This window comes from Stegostoma tigrinum, chromosome 9, assembly GCF_030684315.1.
Source record: "Stegostoma tigrinum isolate sSteTig4 chromosome 9, sSteTig4.hap1, whole genome shotgun sequence".
Lineage (NCBI taxonomy): Eukaryota > Metazoa > Chordata > Chondrichthyes > Orectolobiformes > Stegostomatidae > Stegostoma > Stegostoma tigrinum.
In genome coordinates, this window is record NC_081362.1 from 25,498,300 (window position 1) to 25,519,216 (window position 20,917).

Consider the following 20,917-nt stretch of genomic DNA (forward strand, 5'->3'; position numbering starts at 1 on the left):
CCATTGATTTCTACCGTTCTACATTTACTGTAACATTGAACAAAGTGCTATATTATTGAAGGCACTGTTTGTCAAATGAGATTTTAAACCTTGGCCTTCTCAGTTGAACATAAAAGATTCTATGGTAGTACTTTAAAGAGTCCGCAATAGTTCAAGGTGAGTACTCTGCACCAAAAAGATGATGGTCACATCACGTGGTTAAAACTTCCAGTTTTCCAAACTGAATTGCTTCTCTTCTGTTCTGAAACCACATGCTTGTAAGTAACAAAGCTAATGATTCCTCTTTGTTTTTTCTTTAGACACTACCTGCACTTCAATTCCATTAATTTTCTTTTATGTTACTACTGATATAATAACCTAAAAGAAATGATAATCAAGTGCCTGATGCACTTGTTTTAGTGTGATGCATTGACAATCAAATCAGGCCAATGAAGATTTCTAAATTGTGTCATGTAAAATCTTACTTATCCTACTTGATGCCATCACTGTAGCTGCGTGTCACAAGATTTCCTTGAAATAAACCCAGGTTCAGATTAACGTTAGGAAAAGTGAAATGATCGCTAAGACTTCGAAGTCAACAATAAGTATTATCTTTTCACTGCTGAGGATAAAATATGGGAAATCAATACATGAAAGGAATTTTCTGTGGAATTTCCCAGTTTTGTTTGTCCAAGTTGTATTGCTCACCATTTTTGCTCTAACACCCTGTCATTTGTTACACAGCTGGGGAAAATTAGATATGAGAAAGGTAGAAATCAAAGTAGAGAATGAAAGAAAGAACCATTGTACCTTGCCTTTCTTGTCCTACAAGTGTCCCAAAGCACTGCAGAGGTGATGAACTGCACTTTTGGTTGAGACACAATTTACACAGGCAAAAGTATCAGATATTTTGCATGCAACAAGACTATAAAAGATCACAGTGAGATGAATGTACAGTTAATCTGTTTTGCTGGTGGTGTTTGAAAAAACTAACAGAGTAGTGAGGTTTACCATTATTTCTGAAATAAAAGGCACATCTCACAGTGCAACACTGTCATTACTGCACTTTGTACAGCCTGGACACAATATAACCACATTGAGGATATTTTATCTGCCTGACTTTCAATCACACCTTCCTATTTTCAGTTGACCATGAATTCCTACTTAACCCTATGATTTCCTCCTGGAACAAAGTGGCTAAATGACTCCCCACTGCAACGCTCCCCTCTACCTTTCACCAATTATTACCCCAAATGACCCACAATATCTGCAGCTCACACATCTGAACTGCAGCTCTCAGCTTTGGGCACTTAGTGTAGATATGTTTGTAAGGTACAACAATGCTTCTCTCAATCTTTCAGGGGTGGTATGGTGGCTCAGTGGTGAGCACTGCAGCCTCACAGCACTAGGGACGTGGGTTCAATTCCAGCCTCGGGCAACTGTCTGTGTGGAGTTTGCACATTCTCCCCATGTCTGTGTGGGTTTCCACCTGGTGCTCTACTTTCCTCCCACAGTCCAAAGATGTGCAGGCTCAATGGATCAGCCATGCTAAATTGCCCGTAGTGTTCAGGGGTGTGTGGGTTATAAGGGGATGGGTCTGGGTGGGATGCTTCAAGGGGCAGTGTAGACTTGTTGGGCCAAAGGGCCTGTTTCCACACTGTAGGTAATCTTAAAAAAAAAAAAGATGTTGCAATTACATCACTCCATTTGCCTTACCATTTCAAATCAAATTGACTTAATTAATTTTAGTTGAAATGATTATTTTAGTTTTAGTTTTAGATATTTTCTACTCAACCTGTTCAGCAATGTTACTACACACCTTTTGAGCACCTGAGGTTTGAACCTGGACCCTGGTCGACCAGCACAACCAGAGCCTCTTAATTTTAGATTCATTAATTAATTTCTTTTTCTAGTTTAAGTTACAAATTTAGTAATTTAAGTACTGCAGTAGCAAACTAGTTTCCTAGCTTACAGATAAATGAAAAACATACATTAGCTCTAATGCAGGCAGGACAAAACATTTATAGTGTCATAGTGCTGTACAGCACAGAAACAAGCTCTTTGAATTGTAGAACCCCCACAATGTGGAAACAGGCCCTTCAGCCTAACAAGTCCACGCCAACCCTCTAAAGAGTCCCCTACCTCGTCCCCGTAACCCCACATTTCCCTATGGCTAACATACCTAATCTACACATTCTTGAACACTATGAGCAATTTAACATGTCCAATCCACCTAGCCTGTACATCTTTGTGGGAGGAAACCAGAGCACCTGGCAGAAACCCACACAGACACAAGAAGAATGTGCAAATTCCACATGGACAGTCACTCAAGGGTGGAATCAAACTGGCTCCCTGGCATTGTGAAGCAGCAATGCTAACCACTGAGCCACCGTGTTTGGTCCAACTCATCCATGCCAATCAGCTACCCTGAATTAGTCCAATGCCATTTGCCAGAACTTGGCCCATATATCTCTAAACCCTTCCTATTCATGTCCCTATCCATTTGCCCTTTAAATATTGTACTTTTACCAGCCTCCACCACTTCCTCTGGCAGCTTATTCCATATACACAACCCCCTCTGCATGAAAAAGTTGCCCTTTAGGTCTCTTTTAAATCTTTCCCTTTGCACCTTAAACCATGCACTCTGGTTTTAGATTCCCCTACCCTGGGAAAAAGGCCTTGACTATCCATGCCTGTCATGATTTTATAAACTTCTATAAGGTCACCCTCAGCCTACGATGCTGCAGGGAAAATAGCCCCAAGCCTATTCAGCTTCTTGCTCAAACCCTCCAACCCTGGCAATATCCTTGTAAATCTTTTCTGAACAAGTTTCACAACATCCTTCCTATAGCAGGGTTGCCAGAATTTAATGCAGTATTCTTAATGTACTGTGCAGCTACAACATGATCTCCCAACTCTTAAACTCAGTGCACTGATCAATGAAGGCAAGCATTCCAAATGCCTTCTTCACTGTCTGTATATCTGTTATATACAAATTATCTTCAAATTGAGTGACTTGCTAGGGTTATTTTAGAGGGCAGTTAAGAGTCAACCTCATTGCTGTGGGTTAGAATCACATGAAGACCAGACCAGACCAGGACAGCAGATTTCCTTCATTAAAGGTTATTAGTAAACCGGGGTTGGGGATTTTAAAACTGTTAACAATGGTTACATTGTCATCAATACAAATCAACACAATACCTGGACACTGAGCTTCTTAAGTGTTAATATAGTTGTGCTCATCTTGAGTAGCAGAAGGTTTTGCATTATACACATGACCTGTGCCTTGTGGATCTGGGAAAGGCTTTAGTTGGTGAGGTAAGCGACCTATTACAGATTATCCTTCCTTGGATCCACTATTGTAAGCATGATGTTATTAAGATGCTTGTTGGTGGTGACCTTGCCGCTCCATTCTCAAGATATTGAAGATCGAGAAATCAACAATGCTGATGCCATGCTGGTCATAGCGAGATAGCTGAGCTTTCTCTTGTTTCAGCTGCTCGTCACTTAGCACTCCTATGGCACAAATATCTTCTTGTCAGCTGAAGTCCAGCATGTAAGCCAATGTCCACTGTGTCATTATCAGAGGAGTTGTGTACGGAGTGAACATTGAGAAACCATCAGCAAACTACACCAGTCCTGAACTTAGAATGGAGGATATGTCATTGCTGCAATTAGTTAGGTTGAGTCTAGTTCCCGAAGGCTCTCCTGTAATAATGTCCTGGGACTCTGACTGTGATGATCAGAAACATTTTATTTTGTGCCAGGTATGACCCTCATCTTTAAATGGCATATGGAAGAATCATAGAATCCCAACAGTATGGAAAGAGGCCCTTCAAGTCTGCAGCAACCCTCCAAACAGATTTTACAAGTTATAACGCAGTACAACTCAGTTCTGCTCCCACTCTATTTCAGAAAACTGGAAATGAGTTTATCAATGGTACTTCCATGTTGCACAAACACAAATGCAACTACACAAACCCTTCAATATAAATACTCCAATTGTTTTACTCTATCTGTTGAAGGTGCAGACCCTCCTGATATTGAAGTGGAGACAGAGTGTTACACAGGCACAGGCCAGAGGTATCGTGGAGCCATGTCAACCACTATTTCTGGTAAAATTTGTCAAAGATGGGATGTTCAGGTTCCGCACATGCACTCAAGAACTCCGGAGAACTATCCCTGCAAGTAAGTAGATGTTAGTAGCCATTGCTTATTGAACTTTTCATCATTATCTCTGTTGAGGGGACTAGACTCAAATCACTTGCATGGGTCATCTGAGTGGGGTGGTAGATTTGTTCCAAGTATGGAACCATGGCAATTTCAAAAAGACTCAGAGTCTCCATACTTCTATGTATACTGGTCATGAGATGGAGCTGGTCCCAAACTGAAAGCAATATAATATTTCTTCTTGATGAACAACGAAATTGATGTTTTTTTTTAAAGAGGACTAGAAGGTAATTACTGCAGGAATCCAGAAAATGAAAAGGAACCCTGGTGTTACACCACTGATCCAGGTACAAGATGGGAATATTGCCACGTACCAAAGTGTGGTCATCTACCTTCAGGTGAGAACTTCATGGCTCCTAGACAGTGATCTGCTTCATTTTATTGAATGCTATGTAAGCCTTCACTAAACAGTTAGCTGCTTTGCCCATTTTTGTATATTACCAGAAATCTGTTCACCATGTTTCAAGACTCCTTTCTCCAAGTGGTAGCTTGTTTCTGGTTTTCATGTTTTTGTTTGTGCAGACAACTGACCTATATTGTGCTATTAACACGTAATCTGGGCATGTGTTTTTATTTCTTTTGCACTACATCAACACTCTCTTTACCTTTTGTTCCATCATGTCTTCAGTATTAAATCTTCCCTAACAATTCTCAATACTCACTTTTACTGGATCATCTCAACTTTCTCAACAGCTTAAACACAAGCACATTTTTCCTTATTTAACCCCTTTAAGTTGCACCCCTTACTCCTAGACTTCCAAACAGGGGAAATGTTTTATTTGATCCACCATTGTCTATCCTTTAAAGTATTTTTTAGGTTTCAATGAGATACAGGTCCAGTTTGCCAAATCTGTCTTCATAGACAGCCCTACCATTCCCAGGAACAAGTCTGGCGAACCTTTGTTGCACTCTCTCTCTGGCAATAATGTCCTTATTGAGATATGGAGACCAAAACTGCACACAGTCTAAGTGCTACCTAAATAAGCTTCTATGCAATAGTTCAAGACCTCAATACTCCTGCACTCAAATCTGCTTTCATTATCTTTCCTAATAGGTTGCTGCATGTGCAGATTAGTCTTCAATGATTAACTGACGACGGCACCTTTGTAAATTTACACTTTCTAACTTAAAGACATTTGAACAGGTGCATGAATAGGAAAATTTTAGAGGGATCTGGGCTGCATGCAGACAAATGGGACTGGTTTATTTTAGGAAACTTGGTTGGCATGGACAAGTTGAACTGAAGGGTCTATTTCCATGCTGTATGACCCTATGACCATTAAAGAAACTCACTACTCATCTAGTTCTTTTACCAAACTAGGCAGTTTGCTGCATTGCCCTATAGTGTCCATGGATGTGCAGGGTAGGTGGATTAGCCATGCAAAATGCAAGTTTTCAGGGATTAAGTAGGGGGCTGAGTCTCTTTGGGATGCTCTTCGGAGGATCAGTGCAGACTCAATGGGCTGAACGGCCCATTTTGCATTGTAGAGTTTCTATGATTAAAGTACCATGACTGTTATCATGGCAGGCAAAGATGCTTCAAGCTTGGAGGAAGCAGCGAAGTGAATGTGCACTAAGTGAGCAGGGTGCATGTGCCTGTACACAAAGTGGTATGTAGCAGCCTTTTGTTACTCGTTGCTGATACACCCGTAAGGCAGGTCAGTGCTTCCTAAATTTTCTGCAATGAATCAGAGAGTTACCATGATGGTTATGAGGAGTTGGCGAGTGTCAGCTGTCAATGTCCATTGATGAGAGCTGTGGCACCTGATGCCTCTGGATTGTCCCCTCATCATTGACAAAAATCATAAAATTCCAATGACATGCTCCCAAAATTAAGAAGGGGCCCCACTGGACTTCTCATCTGATTCTGTCTTAAATCTTATATTGTCCACATTGCTCAGACCCCTATCAGATTCTGCACAATGTCAAATTTTATCATATTGTGATCTCAGTAATTGGTCCTGTCCTATTACAGAATACTAGATCTAAGATAGCTCAATTGGTTTACACAGTGTCAATACAGATTGAAGTCACCCACGATTACGTGTCGCCCATGTTACACACTTCTCTTGATTTATACTATGGCCAACACTATCATTATTGATTGGGGCCTATAAATAACTCTTACCAAATGCTTTGCTCCCAATTTGGGTTACCCCCCAAGTTTACATCACAAGCTAACAAGAACTGGTACATGTATGGTGGGCTGAACTGCCTCCTTCTGCACTGTAACACTTCTGTGATTTTGTGATACATTCTGCTCACCTATGCCCATTTCATTTTTTCAAAGTGCTCACTCTTTTTGATGTCTTTAGTGTCTGTGAGTCTCACATGTGTTCCTTGATGCTCCAGAATCTACAGATTAGTCAAGTAGCTGAGCTCCGGGTGTCCCAGAAGACATTTTCATCTGTTCAAATACAGAATTATACAGTCTTACAGCACAAAAGAAGGCCATTTATCATATGTGCTTGTGCTATATCTTTGAAAGAGATGTTCAAATAGTCCTACTTCCCCAGCCTCCCCTAGAGCTACAAAACCCTGCATTTTTTTTTTCTTTTCATGTATATGTATCTACTTCAGTTTGCAAAGATACAGTTGAATCTGTTTCCACCACCCTTTCCAAAGGGTAGTGGAAATGCATGCGAGCCTATTAAAAATTATTCAGAAAAAAAGTTCTCCTCAAATCTCCTCTGGCATTTTTGACAAGTATCTTAGGTTTCTGAACCTCTTTGCTTTCAGCAGAACCATTCCAGTTCCTCCAATCTCTCCATAGATCTAAATTCCCTAATCCCCAGTACTGTTCTGGTGAATTTCTATTCCTTCATCTTCACAGATTGACATCCTTTCAAAGTAGGGTGCCCAGGATCAGGAACAACAAAAAGCCTGATTTTAATTCTGTGAATTTTGAAGTGAATTAAAATCACAGCCGAACTTTCAGCTGAGGTCTAGGCAATGACTTAATAGTTGGCCATCACTTCCTTTCCTTGTTCTGTATGCTTTTATTTACAAAGCCAATATTTCCATGTCTTCACAGCTTTATCAGATTAAATTCTGAGTAAATACATTTAGACACCAGAGATTGGTGAGAATGCAGTATTATAAATGAATACAATACCTTTCAACAACTTGGAAGATCACAAATTATTTTGCACAAATTAGCACAGGAAACACGGCAGCCAATTTGATCAAAACAAGTTCCTATGAACAGTGATATAATATTGATTTGTTTTAATTAATATTGTTGAGGCTGAGGAGTGACCTTATAGGCGTTTATAAAATCATGAGGGGGCGTGGATAGTGTGAATAGCTAAGGTCTTTTTCCCCAAGTTAGAGGAGTTCCAAACCAGAGGTGATAGGTTTAAGGTGAGAGAGGAAAGATTTAAAGGGGACTGAAGGGGCAACTTTCTCACACGGAGGATGGTGCATGTATGGAATGAGCTGCCAGAAGAAATGGTAGAGGCTGGTACAATCACAACATTTAAAAAGCATCTGGATGGGTACATGAATAGGAAGGGTTCAGAGGGATATGGGCCAGATGCTGGCAAATGGGACTAGATTAATATAGAATATCTGGTTGGCAGGGACAAGGGGTCTGTTCCCATATTGTACAACTCTATGATACTATGGCCCTATAAATATTAACCAGGACACAAGATAGAACTTCCATATTTTCTCCCACCATTATTACTGAACTCATTACTAAACTACAGTCAACCTGGGTCAAGTGGAACCTGAATCCAAAACCATCAGACGCAGACTGAGGCAAGCATGCTACCATTGAGCCAAGACTGACATCTTGAAATGATTCAATTTTTCCAGTTTAATCCAGGTTTTCAAGAGCCTTCATGTCTATCTTGTGGTTATCAAACTTTCTGGACTCTGCAGCTAATGATCTCATTCCTCCTCCAAAGTACTCATCGTGAAAATAATTGATGCAAGACCCACTGAAAGTTTCTTCCTTCAGCCTACATCTGATATCCTGCTTATTATTGGTGCTTTTAATAAATCTTCAAAATTGCAATATTACTGTTCTTCAATGCAATGTTATTGCATAGTGGAAATTAAATAGGAGTGTCGATACCTTAGTCAAGATCGTGAATTTTACGTCAACATGTTCCTTAAAATTTTCTATACTATTTACTTTCAGGGCCATGGAGTGAAAATGGACCGACTGATTGTTTTAGTGGAAATGGTTATAATTATCGAGGGACAACATCAGTGGCAGTGTCGGGAAGAAGGTGCCAGGAATGGGATTCCATGACACCACACAGCCATGAGAAAACATCACGCAATTTTCCTAATGCGTAGGTACAATAGTTTGATTTTGTATCCAGCTGATCTTATACTCCTTCATGACCTACATTCCCTATAATTTTTCCTGTCACTCTGTGACAGTGACTTCTGGAACTGCATGTGACCACTTGCCTGTTGGTATGTCACATAGTTTAGAGGAAACATTGTTTATGACCTCAGCATACCCTAAAGGGGCTTGCAGACAACGAAGTGCTTTTGAAGTATTGTCACTGCATTCATGTAAAAAAGCAGTAGATTTCTGTCAGTGAGGGCACACAAGAAGTTAATGATGAAACAATCTGCATTAATGTTGGTGGTTGAAGATAAATATTGGGGAAATTGCCTTTGTTCTTCTTTAGAATAGTGGCATGGGATATTTTAGATCTGTCTGCGATGGAGAACAGGCCTATTTTTGTGTCACTTTGGAAAAATTGTACCTCTTACCAGTGTTTACACAATTTTGCAGTTGAGGGTTCATCCAAATTATATTCTCAAATCTCTGAAGTGGGATTTGAACTCACAATTTGCTAAGTCAGAGATACAAACATGGCAAATGTACATACTTATCTTTAAAGGTACTTAATCACTAACAAACCAATATCAATAAAACAGGTGCTGCATATTAATGGGTATCTCCAATGTACTCCTCGAACTTAGCATGTGGGAAAGTTGTGCTGAGACATTTTTAGTACAATTGTACCAAAGACTGCATAGCAACACTCCATCACTATGAATATGGTATTGAGTGTACCAAGTAATTCTATTGCCTATTTTCTCAATAACTGCCCTTTTGTTTTCTCTTGCTTTCTGCCTTGTATAGTCTTCAATCCTCATTTTCTCCCGACTTGCGTTTTTGTTACTATCTTCTCTTTCCCCGTTTTTTCCCCTGACCCTTGTGCGTCCCCCATTCTGGTGTCCTTTCCCTGCCTTATTTTCATTTAACTCTTCAAAATAGTAGGAATAAACATTACTGTACTATTCTATAGGTTTATAATATTTGATTCAACCAAGCAACTGGTCACTGGGCCTCTTGATATTTACTTTCTTTTTATCTAGAAATGCTCTTACACACAATTGAATACCTCTTGATATTTATGGCAATCCCATTGGCATGGGATCCTCATTGATGTTCATTTACTGATAGCAAGCACAAGACGTAGGCAACCAGATTTTAGATTTATTCTGCAATTCTGCAGCATCAATTGAACTCTCATTGTGTAACTGGCAATGGTCACTGTCATTTTTATCCCCATTGAGACATTTTTCCTTGACTATGATTACAGAAATTATTTATCACTGATTGCTTATTCTCAGACCAGTTTCTTGCTAATAATGTAACAATTACCTAAAATGCTTGTTCATTGTGGGTTTGAGATTAATCATTATGTCACTGTGAACAAACAGGGAAGGAAACTATGACAGTATTCTCCACCATAACGTAGTAGATGCATGGAAACAGCATCATCTCTAAGCTGAAATATCGTTATAATTTGGATGTACCTTACCCTTCTTTGATCTCCAAAACTTCGCACAATCGAATTGTACCTTGGACCCATCCAACAAGAACGCATGTTGATAACCTTCCATTTAAGTCCTGAAATGGGCAATAGATGGCTGGTTAGCTACCATGCCAGCCTTTATCTTGTTGATAACAGGTCCTGCTCATACAAACAGACTTGGTCACGTGACTCCCACTATCTTGAGCTCAATTGTCTTTTTAACTATAAAAGTTTGAAATACAGAGAGTTAAGAGATCACCCGTCCTCCATCTACTGCGAAAGTGGAGAGCACTAACTTCAAACCACAAAGTAAAAGTGTTTGGCCTGTAAAAAGCAAATGTGCTCCTGAGATGCTGCTTGGCCTGCTGTGTTCATCCAGCCTCACATTTTATTATCTAACAACCTACATTTTTGCTTTCTGCAGTAAAAGCTGCCTTTCGTCAAAACAGTGAAGCAGACTTTAATAATATTGGGCAGCCCTGATCTGAATGTCAAATGTTAATGGGGAAGCAGTTGGCAATCATTATATCCCAGAGAGATATGTCAGCAAAGGGGTACAGCGAATCCACAGGGTCTTTGGCTGCCAAATCTCCAGCCAGGAGAGTTTGTCCCCTATGCAACCTATCCAGGTAGAATCCCTGAAAGTGGTGGGAGTTTTGTTCTCAGAGAAACGGTTCCCACTTATCCGTCTGCAGAGGGAAGTAAGTTTATTGTCTTATTTAGAGACACTGGGATTACCCTAACCCAGATCCAGAGACTGTAGGAACAGTGCCTGAGCTACTGGTAGCAGTGATAGATTGCCTACTTGAGTATAACCTGGTAGGTAATCAAATCGTAGTAACTCAGGAGGCACCACAAAGAAGACTTTGTAGCAGCAGTAACCTAAAGGGAGCTCTAGTTAGAGCCAGCCAAAATAAATAGGTACAAGAGAGGTTGCAGAAAAATAAACTAAGCAAAAAAGGATGCATCAAACAAAGGGCTCTCTGATTGGTTCACAGAAAACCAAGGTGCTGAAAGCTGGAAAAGATTACCTTGAAGGGCCAGTAGAATCAAAATGGTTGGGATAGTCCAGGTAAAACCATCTTAAATTTAGAGGGATGAACATAGCAGGCCAAGCTGCATCTCAGGAGCCTGAGATGCTGCTTGGCCTGCTGCGTTCATCCAACTTCACACTTTGTTATCTTGGATTCTCCAGCATCTGCAGTTCCCATTATCTCTGATTAAATTTAGAGGGCTTAACTCAGATGAAAAAGCTTAAAGATCAAAAGGTAGCCAGCATACTAGAACAGATGTAATGGAGAAAGATGCAGCCAGAAATGTGGTCAGTAGAGTCCATTGCTCCAGAATTAAGTCAGGACTAAGAAAGTACCCAAACCAGATTGATAAATATAGACGAGAAGTAAGCCACACCCTCATTGGCTGAGCAAGATGTCAGGTGACCTAGAACCTTCTTCCACATAGGAACAATATGCAAGTGAGGGCGATACCTCATGTGGTTAAAAAGCCACAGTATTTGTACAACAAGGGCCAGACATCCACCTGCGGGTATCAATGTCCTAACTAATATCACAGCAGGATTTAACAGATTCCTACCAAACGCCACAGAACAAAAGGAGTAAACTCTGAAGAGTTTGACCACTGTATCAATTACTGCCAGTAGAATTTGAGTATAACTACCTAAACACAGACCCTTGCAAGAGGCTGATCTGCAACCCATGTTAGCCTGAGCCATTCATTTCAGTTTCTAAGGAATCCACAGATCTCCGCAGAGTCCTGAAACAAATACCACCCTGTAGTGATTGTAATGATATCAGCCAGCTGGGCATGAGAGAGTATGAGTTCCCTGATTAGGGCTGTTAATCAGGTTCAATCAGGAAAACCTGGCTGACATAAAATGGGGAATGTCAGGGATACTGTCTCTCAAGAACCTGACTCAGTCAAAAGCTATACATTTGTAAATAAAGGGTGATTGGCATTGGGATACCAGCCACTGAAGAACTATTTCAGTGGCAATGATAGTAAAGCACAATCCTGAAGAAACTCACTCATTTTAGTCATTTTTTTGTTGGGGATAAGTTTTTTCTTACACCATGCCTATGTTTGGGAAGCTTGACTCATTTGAACCTGCTGTTGAGAACTGGCCCAGAATGTGGAAAGAATGTATTATTCTTTTCGGGCAAACAACATTGCAGTAGATGAAAAACAAAGAGTAATCCTCCTAATAGCCTGTGGTGCTATAGCTTCTTCTGCCATTAGGAACCCAAGTTTCCCTGAGGTACTAGATACTAAAACCTTTCAAGAGTTGACAGATTTAGTTAAGGAATGTTACAACGCCAATTTTCCTCCAATTCTGAGAGGCCATTGTTTTTACTCGGCAATTTGAGAGCCAAGGGGAATCTGCACTGGGTTTTTCACTAGGCAGAAGGCTGTGAATTTAGTTTAACCTTTAATGAAGTCCTTGGAGACCATCTGGTATGCGGGATTAGTGATGCAACTATACAAAAATGTCTACTAGTTGAAACTCAACTGGACTTCAAACAGGCACTACAACTGGCTTTATCATTGAAAAATGCGGCAAGTGGAGCATGTGGGTTTTGAGGTATTCAGATGGAAGTGGATACCCTTGCCAACCTGGCTGAGCTTAGGAACACCACTTGTGTGCAAGCCACTACATAACCTCACTCAGGAAATATACTGCTCAAAGGGACTGTAAGTTGGCCTACAGCAAAACTCTGAAACAAAGCCAAGTCTCAGCCAAACAGTTATAGTTTTCTTCAGGATCCTGTCCAGTAAGACATTGTAATTGTTCTTGACTTATGGACTTGAGACAAGCAAAAGATACCTCATAGGCCCAAATTGAGTAGGATAACTAATAGGCCAATATTCAGCAGGGAATTTAGGAGGGTATCCAGGAGAGTGCACAGCCTGGAAATTCTACCCTCATCTGGTTTATAACACCTAAATTGCTAAGCAACACCCAAATCAGAACCAATCAAACTAAATGTCTGCAGCTAAATGGTCACCTAATTCTAATGAAGGCCGATACTGGTGTGGACCTATCAATGATGAAGAACCAGTCTTTAACAAAATTCATTCAGGATTCTAACCCTTAAGTTTGTGCAAGGCCTCGGCTGGACTAAGAACGTATACTGGGGAATCTTCACAGATTAAGGGTACAACCTCTGTCTGGTTTCTTATGAAATGCAATTGATTCAGTTACCAGTGACTGTAGTAAAAGGCTTAGATCGAAGATTGATGGGGCAAAATTGGTTGGGAGAGATTCACTAAGATTGACTCAACGTTTTTAATTTAGAAAATGGCTGCCTGAGTGAAGTCCTAATTAAGTACCTCAAAGTCTTCCAGGAAGGTCTAGGGACTATCAGAGAAGTCAAAGCTGCTTTGCATGTTGAGCATGAAGAAATTCCTCTATTCTGCAAGACCTACCTGGTGCCATTTGCCTTACGATCAAAAGTAGAGGCAGAAGTCAGAAAGCTGGGAGGTGAAGGAATCATCAAACCAGTCCAATTTGTGGAATGGGTAGCACCAGTCACATCATTTTCGAAGCCCGATCAATCCGTTTGAATTTCTGGGGATCTTAAACAAACAGTAAACCATTTTTCATGTCGGATAAATACCTAATCCCTCACATAGAGAATTTATACACAAAGCGGGCAGTAGGTCTGTCCTTCACAAAGCTTGACATGAGCCACACTTACTTGCAATTGCATTTAGATGATGATTCCCAGAAGTATGCGCCAATTAATACCCATAAGGACTTGTGTCAATATACAGGGATACCACTCTGCACATCATCAAACGGCACAAATTTTCAGCTGAGAGTGGAGTGATCATTTTGTAAGGTTTCCCTCAGGTTACTATTTACCTAGATGATATGCTAATAACAGGGAAAATGAAGAGAACTTGGATATAATCCTAAGGCATTTTTCCAAGGAAAGTGGGAAGAGAAAAATGAGTATTCCAGGTCCCCCAAGTGACCTACCTGGGCTACAGAGTCGACAAGACTGGGTTATATCTGTTGGAAGATAAAGTGAGGGCAATCAAAGATGCCCCAGCTCTCATGTCTGCCCAGGAACTTAGGTCATTTCTGGGTCTTATAAATTATGGAAAGTTCACACATAATCTGGCATCCATCCTGGCACATTTGCATTAACTCTTAAAAAAAGGGTCAGCTTTGGAAATGGTCTCATAGACAACCCCTAGGTTTTGATGAAGTAAAGAAACAACTATCATCCCGTAATGTGTTGGCATATTATAATCCTAAGAAATATCTGGTATTGATGTGCGGTGCCTTCCTATTTGGCTTCGGAGTGGTATTAGCTTATGGATGGCCAAACGGAGAGGTATACCCAATAGCTAATGGCCTGCTTAAAGAGGACAAAGCAGTTCTGCCATATCTTCAGACCACATTCAGCAGTGGGCTCTAACACTAAATGCTTCTAATTACAAATTAGAGTACAATCCAGGGTGCGAAGTAGCAAATGTGGATGCATTAAGCCACCTTCTATTCGCAGGTATACCATCACTGGTACTCCTAATGGAAGAGTCTGTCATGACATTGACTTTTCTGGACACGCTATCAGTCACAGCTAATAATATCAGACCTGGGACACAGAAAGATCCAATCCTTTCCAAACTTAAACAACTGGTGGTGATGGGGGAAACCAAAGGGCCATCGCAGCTAGAATTAAAATCTCTCTCATCCAGGACAGACCTGCTCACAGTAAAGGATAGCGTATTGTCGTCTGGAGTGAGAATGATTATCACGAGCAAAGACCACAGTCAAGTACTAGCTAAACTCCACCAGGGCCTTCCAGGGGTCTTTAAACTGAACATGTTGATGAGGAGTTGTATGGAATGGCTAGGATTGGATACAGACACATGTGTTGTTGGGGCAGTGCCCAGGGTATCAATAAAGGACAAAAATTGCCACCTGCAGCTTCTCACATGTCTGTAAACCTTGGATTTGGTTGCAGATTGACTATGCAGGACCTTTCATGGGTTCAATGTTTTCAAACATTGCAGATGGTCACTCAAAATGGTTGGACATACATCAGGTTGACGCCAAACAATGGAAAATTTGCTCACCTCTTTTGTGACACATGAAGTCCCAGACGTATTGGTCACAGATAATGGGCCATCATTTACCAACTGGGACTTTAGTTACTTCTTAAACTTGAATGGGATTCAATACATTAAAGCAGTTCCATACCATTCATTATCTAATGGACTGGCAGAAAGAATAGTCCAAACCTTGAAGGCCTGTGGCTTCACTTGATACCAAAGTGCCTCAGTTCCTATTTGATTATAGGAATAATTCCTTATGCAACTACAGGAATAGCTCCAGCAGAAAAAGACACCAGGTCAAATCTGATCTTCACAGACCTGATGGTGAGGCTGAAATGGCATCAGGAACACCAGTGCTGGGCACAAGACTCCACCAAGTGAGAGAGATAGTTTCATCCAGTGGGTGAAGTTTGGTTTAAGAACCACAGAAATGGCCCTGCATAGGTAAGAGGCATGGTCAATGTGTGATTAGGACCAATGACTTACGAAGTTTGGGAAGGTGTGACTAGCCTGAATAAGCATATGGGCCATTTGAAAGCTGCAAATTCAGACTTTGTGGAGGCAAAACTTACCCTGCCCAGTGAAGCCTTCAGTAATACTTCAGGGACCCTCTCTGTCAAGCATTGTTGAGTCCTCTGAATCAGAGACAGACATAATGGAAGTAGCTACCTTGATGCTTCTCCGTCCAGAAGAAGGAAATGTCTAGTCTAAGGTGCAAGAGGCGAACTCCTGTTTATTACATGACTCCTGTGTCAGATTCCAAGTTGAAGGAACTTGACTTAGTGTTAAAATGTCCCAGGAGGCTCTTGAAGGAAACAGACTGCCCTGTGTCGATGAACTAGGCAGGGTTGGGGGGTGGTGGGGAAGTAGTGATTGTAACAAGGCTAGCCAGCTGGACCTCATAGAATATGACTTCCCTGATTGGAGCTGTTAATCTTGTCCAATCAGGGAGCACCAGCTGATGTGAAAGAGTGAATATCAGAGATATTGGGCCCCTTTGATGCCTGACTCAGTGAGAGGCAGTGTGTTTGTCAAAGGCAACACATTTGCAAATAAAGGATGACTGGTGATGGGATACCACCCCCTGAAGAGTTATTTCACATGTCTCCCACCTCAATGCCACTGCCATTCACCAGAAATAAACATTATCAGGGAATATGACATTAGATTTCTTCAATTTTTTTTTCCTTTATTCATTAATGGGATGAGGATGTCACTGGCTAGGCAGCATCTTTACCCATTCCTAATTTTTCAGTTCAGAGTCAACCATGTTGCTGTGAGTCTGAAGTGACACGTAGGCCAGACCAGGTAAGGATGACAGTGTCCTTCCCTAAAGGACATTTTCCAACAATTGACAATGGATTCATGATCATCATTAGACTCTTAATTCTAGATATTTTATTGAATTCAAATTCCACCATCTGCCATTGGGGATTTGAACCTGGGTCTCCAGAGCGTTATCTGGGTCTGTGGATTAACAGTCCAGCAATGATACCACTAGGCCATCACCTCTCCAAATAAAGGTATGTTGTGTAGTTGTACAAGTATACTGGTGTCACTTTAAGAGTCCAATCATTATACATAATGATGACATCATTGGCCATTTTGGGTTAGAAGCAATTGAATCTAATCTTGCTGTTTGTGGAGTAAACATCTCCTTAATAAAGCTCCCACCTGCCCTCCTCCTCTAACCAAAAAAAAGACTCAGTGGTGTGTAGATAAGGTAAGGCTTTTTCTATTTCACGCTTCTTTATATATATCGTGTGATTGCCAAAAACCTTTTGGTTCCTTTTTCATTTATCTAAGTTAAGTTTAATAATGTCAGGAGATCTCACACCCATGTTGTGCTCCTCTTGCTCAATGTGGGATCTCAGGGACAGGGCTGATGTCCCTGACTCCTTCACGTGCAGTAAGTGTGTCCAGCTGCAGCTCTTGTTAGACCGCGTGACGGCTCTGGAGCTGCGGATGGACTCACTTTGGAGCACACGCGATGCTGAAAGGGTCGTGGATAGCACGTTTAGCAGTTTGGTCACACCGCAGATTAGGATTTCTGAGGGAGAAAGCGAATGGGAGACCAAAAGGCAGAGGAAGAGCAGGAAGGCAGTGCAGGTGTCCCCTGTGGTCATCTCCCTCCAAAACAGGTATTCCGTTTTGGATACTGTTGTGGGAGATGGCTCACCAGAGGAAGGCAGCAGTAGCCAGGTTCGTGGCACCGTGGTTGGCTCTGCTGTACAGAAGGGCGGGAAAAAGAGTGGAAGGGCGATAGTCATTGGGGATTCAATTGTAAGGGGAGTAGATAGGCGGTTCTGCGGTCGAAAATGGGACTCCCAAATGGTATGTTGCCTCCCAGGTGCACGGGTCAGGGATGTCTCCGATCGGCTGCAGAACATTCTGAAGGGGGAGGGCGAACAGCCAGTTGTCATGGTGCATACAGGTACCAACGATATAGGCAGAAAACGGGATGAGGTCCTACAAGCAGAATTTAGGGAGTTAGGAGCCAAGTTAAAAAGTAGGACCTTGAAGGTAATAACCTCAGGATTGCTACCAGTGCCACGTGCTAGTCAGCGCAGAAATGAAAGAATAGCTAGGATGAATGTGTGGCTTGAGAGATGGTGTAGGAGGGAGGGGTTCAGATTTTTGGGACATTGGAACCAGTTCTGGGGAAGGTGGGACTATTACAAATTGGACGGTCTACACCTGAACTGGACTGGAACCAATGTCCTTGGGGGTGCTTTTGCTAATGCTGTGGGGGAGGGTTTAAACTAGTGTGACAGAGCGATGGGAACCAAATATTGGACAGAAAAGAGGTAGAAATAAAAGCCTGTAGGAAACTAGATAATGGAGTCAGTGTGACTAAAGGGAATAGTGGTCAGGGAGCAGATGATGAACACAAAGGGACAGGTGGTCTGAGGTACATTTGTTTTAATGCGAGAAGTGTAGTAGATAAGGCAGATGAGCTTAGGGCTTGGATCGGTACCTGGAGGTATGATGTTATTGCTATTACTGAGACTTGGTTGAGGGAAGGGCATGATTGGCAACTAGTTGTCCCAGGATATCGATGATTCAGGCGGGATAGAGAGGGAGGTAAAAGGGGTGGAGGAGTTGCAGTAATGGTCAAAGACGATGTCACAGCTGCACTGAAGGAGGGCCCCGTGGAGGACTCAAGCAATGAGGCAATATGGGTAGAACTCAGAAATAGGAAGGATGCAGTAACAATGTTGGGGCTGTACTACAGGCCTCCCAACAGCGAGCATGAGATAGAGGTACAAATATATAAACAGATAATGGAAAGGTGTAGGAGAAACAGGGTGGTGGTGATGGGAGATTATAATTTTCCCAACATTGACTGGGATTCACTCAGTGTTAGGGGTCAAGACAGAGCAGAATTTGTAAGGTGTGTCCAGGAGGGTTTTCTAGAGCAGTATGTATGTAGTCCAACTCGGGAAGGGGCCATACTGGACCTGGTGCTGGGGAATGAACCCGGCCAGGTGGTTGAAATTACAGTAGGGGACTACTTTGGAAATAGCGACCACAATTCCGTAAGTTCTACAGTACTCATGGACAAGGATAGGAGTGGTCCTAAAGGAAGAGTACTAAACTGGGAGAAGGCCGACTATACCAGGATTTGGCAGGATCTGAGGAATGTAGATTGGGAGAAACTATTTGAAGGTAAATCCACATTTGATATGTGGGAGGCTTTTAAAGACAGGTTGATTAGCGTGCAGGAGAGACATGTTCCTGTGAAAATGAGGAATAGAAAAGGCAAGATTAGGGAACCATGGATGTCAGGTGAAATTGTGAGACTAGCCAAGAGAAAAAAGGAAGCATATGTGAGGTTTAGGCGACTGAAGACAGACAAGCTTTGCAAGAATATCAGGAATGTAGAGCAAATCTGAAACGAGGGATTAAGAGGGCTAAGAGAGGACATGAGATATTGCTGGCAAACATGGTTAAGGAAAATCCCAAAGCCTTTTATTCCTTTATAAAGGGCAAGAGGGTAACTAGAGAAAGGATTGGCCCACTTAAGGACAACGAAGGAAAGTTATGCGCTGATTCATAGAAAATGGGTGACATTCTTAATGAGGACTTCGCATCGGTATTCACCAAGGAGAGGGACATGACAGATGTTGAGGTTAGGGATAGATGTTTGTTTACTCTAGGTCAAGTTGACATAAGGAAGGAGGAACTGTTAGGTATCCTAAAAGACATTAAGGTGGACAAGTCCCCAGGTCCGGATGAGATCTATCCCAGGTCACTGAGGGAAGCGAGAGAGGAAATAGCCGGGGCCTTAACAGATATCTTTGCAGCGTCCTTAGACATGGGGGAGGTCCCAGAGGACTGGAGACTTGCTAATGTTGTCCCCTTGTTTAAGAAGGTCAGCAAGAATAACCCAGGTAATTATTGACCGGTGAGCCTGATGTCAGTGGCAGGGAAGCTACTGGAGAAGATACTGAGGGATAGGATCTATTCCTATTTGGAAGAAAATGGGCTTATCAGTGATAGGCAACATGGTTTTGTGCAGGGAATGTCATGTCTTACCAACTTAGTAGAAATCTTTGAGGACGTGACAAAGTTGATTGATGAGGGAAAGGCTGTAGATGTCATATACGTGGACTTCAGTAAGGCGTTTGATAAGGTTCCCCATGGCAGGCTGAGGAGAAAGTGAAGTCACATGGGGTCCAGGGTGTGCTAGCTAGATGGATAAAAAACTGGCTAGGCAACAGGAGACAGAGGGTAGTAGTACAAGGGAGTTTGTCAAATTGGAGACCTGTGACCAGTGGTGTTCCACAGGGATCTGTGCTGGGACCACTGTTGTTTGTGATATATGTAAATGATCTGGAGGAAGGTGTAGGTGGTCTGATCAGCACGTTTGCTGATGACATGAAGATTGGTGGAGTAGCCGATAGTGAAGGGGACTGTCAGAGATTACAGCAGAATATAGATAGACTGGAGAGTTGGGCAGAAAAATGACAGATGGAGTTCAATCCGGGCAAATGTGAGGTGATGCATTTTGGAAGATCAAATTCAAGGGCAAACTGTACAGTAAATGGAAAAGTCCTAGGGAACATTAATGAACAGAAAGATTTGGGTGTTCAGGTCCATTGTCCCCTGAAGGTGACAACACAGGTCAATAGGGTGGTCAAAAAGGCATATGGCATGCTTTCCTTCATTGGGTGGGGTATTGAGTACAAGAGTTGGCAGGTCATGTTGCAGTTGTATAGGACTTTGGTTCGGCCACATTTGGAGTACTGTGTGCAGTTCTGGTCGCCACATTACCAAAAGGATGTGGATGCTTTGGAGAGGGTGCAGAGGAGTTTCACCAGGATGTTGCCTGGTATGGAGGGTGCTAGTTATGAAGAGAGGTTGAGTAGATTAGGATTATTTTCATTAGAAAGACAGAGATTGAGGGGGGGACCTGATTGAGGTCTACAAAATCATGAGGGGTGTAGACAGGGTGGATAGCAAAAAGCTTTTTCCCAGAGTGGGGGACTCAATTACTAGGGGTCATGAGTTCAAAGTGAGAGGAGGAAAGTTTAAGGGAGATATGCTTGGAAAGTTCTTTACACAGAGGGTGGTGGGTGCCTGGAACGCGTTGCCAGCGGAGGTGGTAGATGCAGACACGTTAGCATCTTTTAAGATATATTTGGACAGGTACATGGATAGGCAGGGAGCAAAGGACACAGACCATTAGAAAATAGATGACAGGTTAGACAGAGGATCTTGATCAGCACAGGCTTGGAGGACCAAAGGGCCTGTTCCTGTGCTGTAGGTTTCTTTGTTCTTTTTGTTCTATTAAAGTCTGTAGTCCTGACTCATTTTGACCAAACATT

The 20,917-nt window shown here is 41.9% G+C and overlaps 1 protein-coding gene across 1 annotated transcript in view; it reads left to right on the forward strand.

The window, feature by feature from the left end:
• plg (plasminogen) overlaps positions 1-20,917 on the forward strand; it is a 219,310-nt gene that overhangs the window by 27,274 nt on the left and 171,119 nt on the right. The window contains exons 6-8 of the mRNA XM_048536068.2: positions 4,005-4,167; positions 4,426-4,547; positions 8,357-8,513. Of these exons, the coding sequence (XP_048392025.2) occupies positions 4,005-4,167; positions 4,426-4,547; positions 8,357-8,513 (442 nt within the window). The remainder of the gene's footprint in view (positions 1-4,004; positions 4,168-4,425; positions 4,548-8,356; positions 8,514-20,917) is intronic.